This window comes from Aphelocoma coerulescens, chromosome 2, assembly GCF_041296385.1.
Source record: "Aphelocoma coerulescens isolate FSJ_1873_10779 chromosome 2, UR_Acoe_1.0, whole genome shotgun sequence".
Taxonomy (NCBI): domain Eukaryota; kingdom Metazoa; phylum Chordata; class Aves; order Passeriformes; family Corvidae; genus Aphelocoma; species Aphelocoma coerulescens.
In genome coordinates this window covers 167236494-167240514 of record NC_091015.1, presented here as the reverse complement: position 1 = coordinate 167240514, position 4021 = coordinate 167236494, and the positions used below count along the sequence as shown (strand labels likewise).

At 57.6% G+C, this 4021-nt stretch overlaps 1 protein-coding gene across 1 annotated transcript; it reads left to right on the top strand.

Annotated features, from left to right (window-relative positions):
* The first annotated feature begins 370 nt into the window (after positions 1-370).
* MAFA (MAF bZIP transcription factor A) lies at positions 371-3709 on the top strand. Its single transcript, XM_069005589.1, has 2 exons — positions 371-1981; positions 3538-3709. The coding sequence occupies exons 1-2, from the start codon at positions 1119-1121 to the stop codon at positions 3656-3658; spliced, it is 984 nt and encodes a 327-aa protein (XP_068861690.1). The 5' UTR covers positions 371-1118; the 3' UTR covers positions 3659-3709.
* Positions 3710-4021: the final 312 nt, after the last annotated feature.

Genomic DNA, 4021 nt, shown 5'->3' with positions numbered 1-4021 from the left:
ACCCCACGCTCCGCTCCGGGCGGTGGATGGCAGATGAAGCCACACATCGGGATGCGGGAGCCGAAAGGGTCCAGGGGGTACCCGGAACATTTCCCCCCTCTCCGGAGATTGACAGCTGCCCTGGGGGCGTTGCCATGGGGATATGCAAATCGAAGCGGGCTGTCGGGGTGCTGATAGGCTGGAAGATCTTCGCCCCGCCTTGCTGGGAGGGGCCGTGCCTCGTTTTCCCCATATAAAAGGCGGCGAGTTCCATTGAGCGCCCGGCGGCGGCGGCGCCGGTCGCGGGTAGGGGCGGGAAGGGGAGCGGCCCCCGCCCCCAGGGCGCCGTGTCCCGGCGGGAGGAGGAGGAGGAGGCAGGAGAAGGCTCGGAGCCCGGGGAGGTGGGGCCGGGGCAGGTGCCAGGGGAGGCAGGAAGGGGCGGGCAGGGCGCTGCCCGCTCCTCGCCATTGGGGACCGGCCGCAGGCAGCGGCGGAGCCCGCCCGGCCCGAGCGCAGAGCTGTGGCGGCCGGAGGAGGGTCCCGGAGCCCAGCAGCGGAGCCCGGCTGCGGAGCGGAGCCGAGCCCCGACGGAGAGAGGTGGCTGCCCCGCAGCCCCGGCTGGGGATCCCGGAGGCCCGTTCCGGAGCCCGGCTGAACCGCACCGCAAAGTCCCGTCGGAGGCGAGCACCGGAGCCCGGCTGAGCCCCGCAGCAGAGCCGCGGCGGAGGGTCCTGGAGCCCGGCTGAGCCCCGCAGCAGAGCCCCATCCCGGACGCCGCTGAACCTCCCCGCGGAGTCCCATCGGAGCGTCCCGGAGCGCGGCTGAGCCCCGCAGCGGATCCCGGTCGGAGCGTCCCGGAGCCCCGCTGAGCGCCGCAGCAGAGCTCCGTCAGAAGGTCCCGTAGCCCGGCTGAATCGCACCGCAAAGTCCCGTCGGGAGTTCCCGGAGCGCGGCTGAGTCCCGCGGAGGGTCCCGGAGCCCCGCTGAACCACACCGCAAAGCTCCATCGGAGGGTTCCGGAGCCCGGTCGGGGCAGCCGCTTGCGCCGGAGCCCGCTCGGAGGAGGCTCCCGGAGCCCGCGGGACCCTCGGTGAGCGGCGGTGCCCGGGGCTCCCCCTCCGGTCCCTCCATGGACTGAGATGGCCTCGGAGCTGGCCATGAGCGCGGAGCTGCCCACGAGCCCCCTCGCCATCGAGTACGTGAACGATTTCGACCTGATGAAGTTTGAGGTGAAGAAGGAGCCGGCGGAGGCGGAGCGGCTGTGCCACCGTCTGCCCGCCGGCTCCCTGTCGTCCACCCCGCTCAGCACGCCCTGCTCCTCCGTGCCTTCCTCGCCCAGCTTCTGCGCTCCCAGCCCAGGTGGGCAACCGGCCCCCGGCCCCCCGGCTACCACCGCCGCTTCCCTGGGCTCCAAACAGCAGCTGGAGGAGCTATACTGGATGTCGGGTTACCAGCATCACCTCAACCCCGAAGCTCTCAACCTGACGCCGGAGGACGCGGTGGAGGCGTTGATCGGTGCCCCTCACCATCATCATCACCACCACCAAGGGTACGAGCCCTTCCGACCTCAACCCTTCGGGGCTGAGGAGCTGCCGCCGGCCGCCCATCACCATCCCGGCCATCACCATCATCATCATCACCACCTACGCCTGGAGGACCGGTTCTCCGACGATCAGCTGGTGAGTATGTCCGTGCGGGAGCTGAACCGGCAGCTGCGGGGCTTCAGCAAGGAGGAGGTGATCCGCCTCAAGCAGAAGAGGAGGACCTTGAAGAACCGGGGCTACGCTCAATCCTGCCGCTACAAGCGGGTCCAGCAACGGCACATCTTGGAGAACGAGAAATGCCAACTGCAGAGCCAGGTGGAGCAGCTCAAGCAGGAGGTGACCCGCTTGGCCAAGGAAAGGGATCTGTACAAAGAAAAATATGAGAAGTTGGCCGGCCGGGGCTTCCCGAGGGAGCCCTCCCCATCCGCTGCCCCGAAAGCCACCGCTGACTTCTTCATGTGAGCCGGGCTGGTGGGATGGGGTGGGATCCCCTTTTTGTTTTTTTTCCTCATGCGGGGGACAGCAAACCTGCCGCTTATATTAAAAAAAAAAAATAAATTATGAAGTCCCCACTGAAATTTTGGGGAGGAGAAGTTGAACTCACCCCCTCCCTCCCTCCCACCACACACCCACCCATCGGGACTCGGGGTGGGGGGTCCCGGCGTGGGGGAGTGGGGGGCAGCCCTGCATGCGGGACGTGTACGGCCACCCGCCCCCCTTCCCGGGAGCATCAGCACCATCCAGATGGCTTCTCCCCCCCCCCGCCCTTTTCCTGCGGGTTTTCCCCTCCATTGGGATTTTTATTCTTCGAGGGGTCCCCACGGATCGGCCGGGGGGGTCCCCGGCAGCGCTGCGCCCTGCCCGGCCCCTCCGCCCACCCCCCATTCCCGGCCGGCAAACCTGAGCCACATTTAACTTATTCACCCTTGTAAATATGTAGAAAATTAGTTCGTTTTTGCCTTTTTTTTTCTTTTCTTTTTTTTTTTTTTTTCCCTTGAGCCTATATTTTGCTTGGTGATTTACGAGAAAAAGAAAACGAACAAAAAAACCAACAAAAAAATGAACAAAAAAACCCTAAAATCCTTTAGAAAAGAGAAAAAAAAATACACGAGTCTTAAAAGTTTGTATGTAATAGCATGCAAATAATATCCGAGTTAATTTAACGATGTTGGGAAGAAGCCGAATGCACTATATACAGGAATCGATTGGGTGAAATAATACTGTTTTATAGAGATTTAAAATTATCTATGCTCTTAAAAATAGTGGGGAGGGGAGGGAGGGGAAGAGGTAACAATTTTAGGGTGACCTGAAAGGCAATATAGTAATATATGGACTGCAAACGGTTGGCTGCTATCTCACTATGCACCAGATTTATTTATTAACCCTCGGGAAACGGAAAAATCTTATTTTAACCTCGATGTTTGGAAAAAAAAAAAAAAAAAAGACGGCAAGAAAATGCACATTATTTGTTGTGGAAACAAGAGGAAAAAAAAAGAGGATTAAGAATTCGTGCAATCGTTGGAGCGAAAGCGGGACCGATCCTGCGCGGAGGAGCGGGGCGGGTTTGTTTTGTTTTTGTTTTTTTAAACGAGTTGCTTATTTAAAAAAGGAGAAAAAAAAAACATTAAAAAAACAAATTTTGGGGTGGGGGGAGGGTGGTGAAAAACAAAAGGGTCCTGCGGACAAAGCGAGCTTGGGAGCCTGGTGCATTTTAGGGACTGATCGTGCGAAGCGTTTTTAACGACCTGTTGTTTCGATTTGTGACGGTTTTAATGATGTTGCATCAAGATAAAAACTTATATTCAACTAGAGCCTGGGTCGGGTTTTCTCTCAACTTTGGGGGGCTCCCGCAGCATCGGGGTTTTGTTTGGGGGTTGTTTATTCTTCCCTTTGATTCCCGGTGCGGATGCAAAACCTTCCCCGAGCTCCCGCTGAGATAAGTCCGGCTCTGAGCGTCGCCTCTGCCCCATTGAACTCTGGCTTTTCACTTTTCCTGCCTTTTTGTTTTTTCCAGCCGGGTTCTGGGTGGTTTTGGTTTTCTTTCCCGGCTGGAGGGTCCTGGAGACCTTCGTCCCTGCAGCTGCTGGAAAGTCACCGGATCCAGTTTGGTCCCAGCTTGTCCGACACCGTCCTGACGAGCCGCTGGCTTGATTTTCAACGGTAATAAATGATTTTTCTTTCCTCTTTTGGCTTCTCCCTCTTGAATTTTTTATTTAAAAAAGGTTAAAAAAAACCCCTTAACAAACCAAGCCCACACCTTCCCCAATCCAAGCTTTTGAGTTGGTTTTTTACTGACATTTTGGGGACTGTTTTTAAGGATATTTTTCCCTTTGCCGCAAACCCTGAGCATGGCTGCAGCTTTTCCTGGACTCAGCGGGACAAATTCCAACGCAACCCTTGGTCCAACATAGTTTTTGGGCATTTTATGTCATTTTTTAATATTTAGGTGTATTTTCCGTCTTGTATTTTTGCCCAGGCTCAGCTGTGGCAGGTCCCCA

What these genes read in the sequence shown, in the direction of transcription:
- MAFA (XM_069005589.1), top strand. Translation starts at nt 1,119, where the DNA reads ATGGCCTCGGAGCTGGCCATGAGCGCGGAGCTGCCCACGAGCCCCCTC. An exon ending in GCCACCGCTGACTTCTTCAT is followed by an intron (nt 1,982 to 3,537) that starts GTGAGCCGGGCT and finishes TGTTTTTTCCAG; the next exon opens with CCGGGTTCTGGGTGGTTTTG.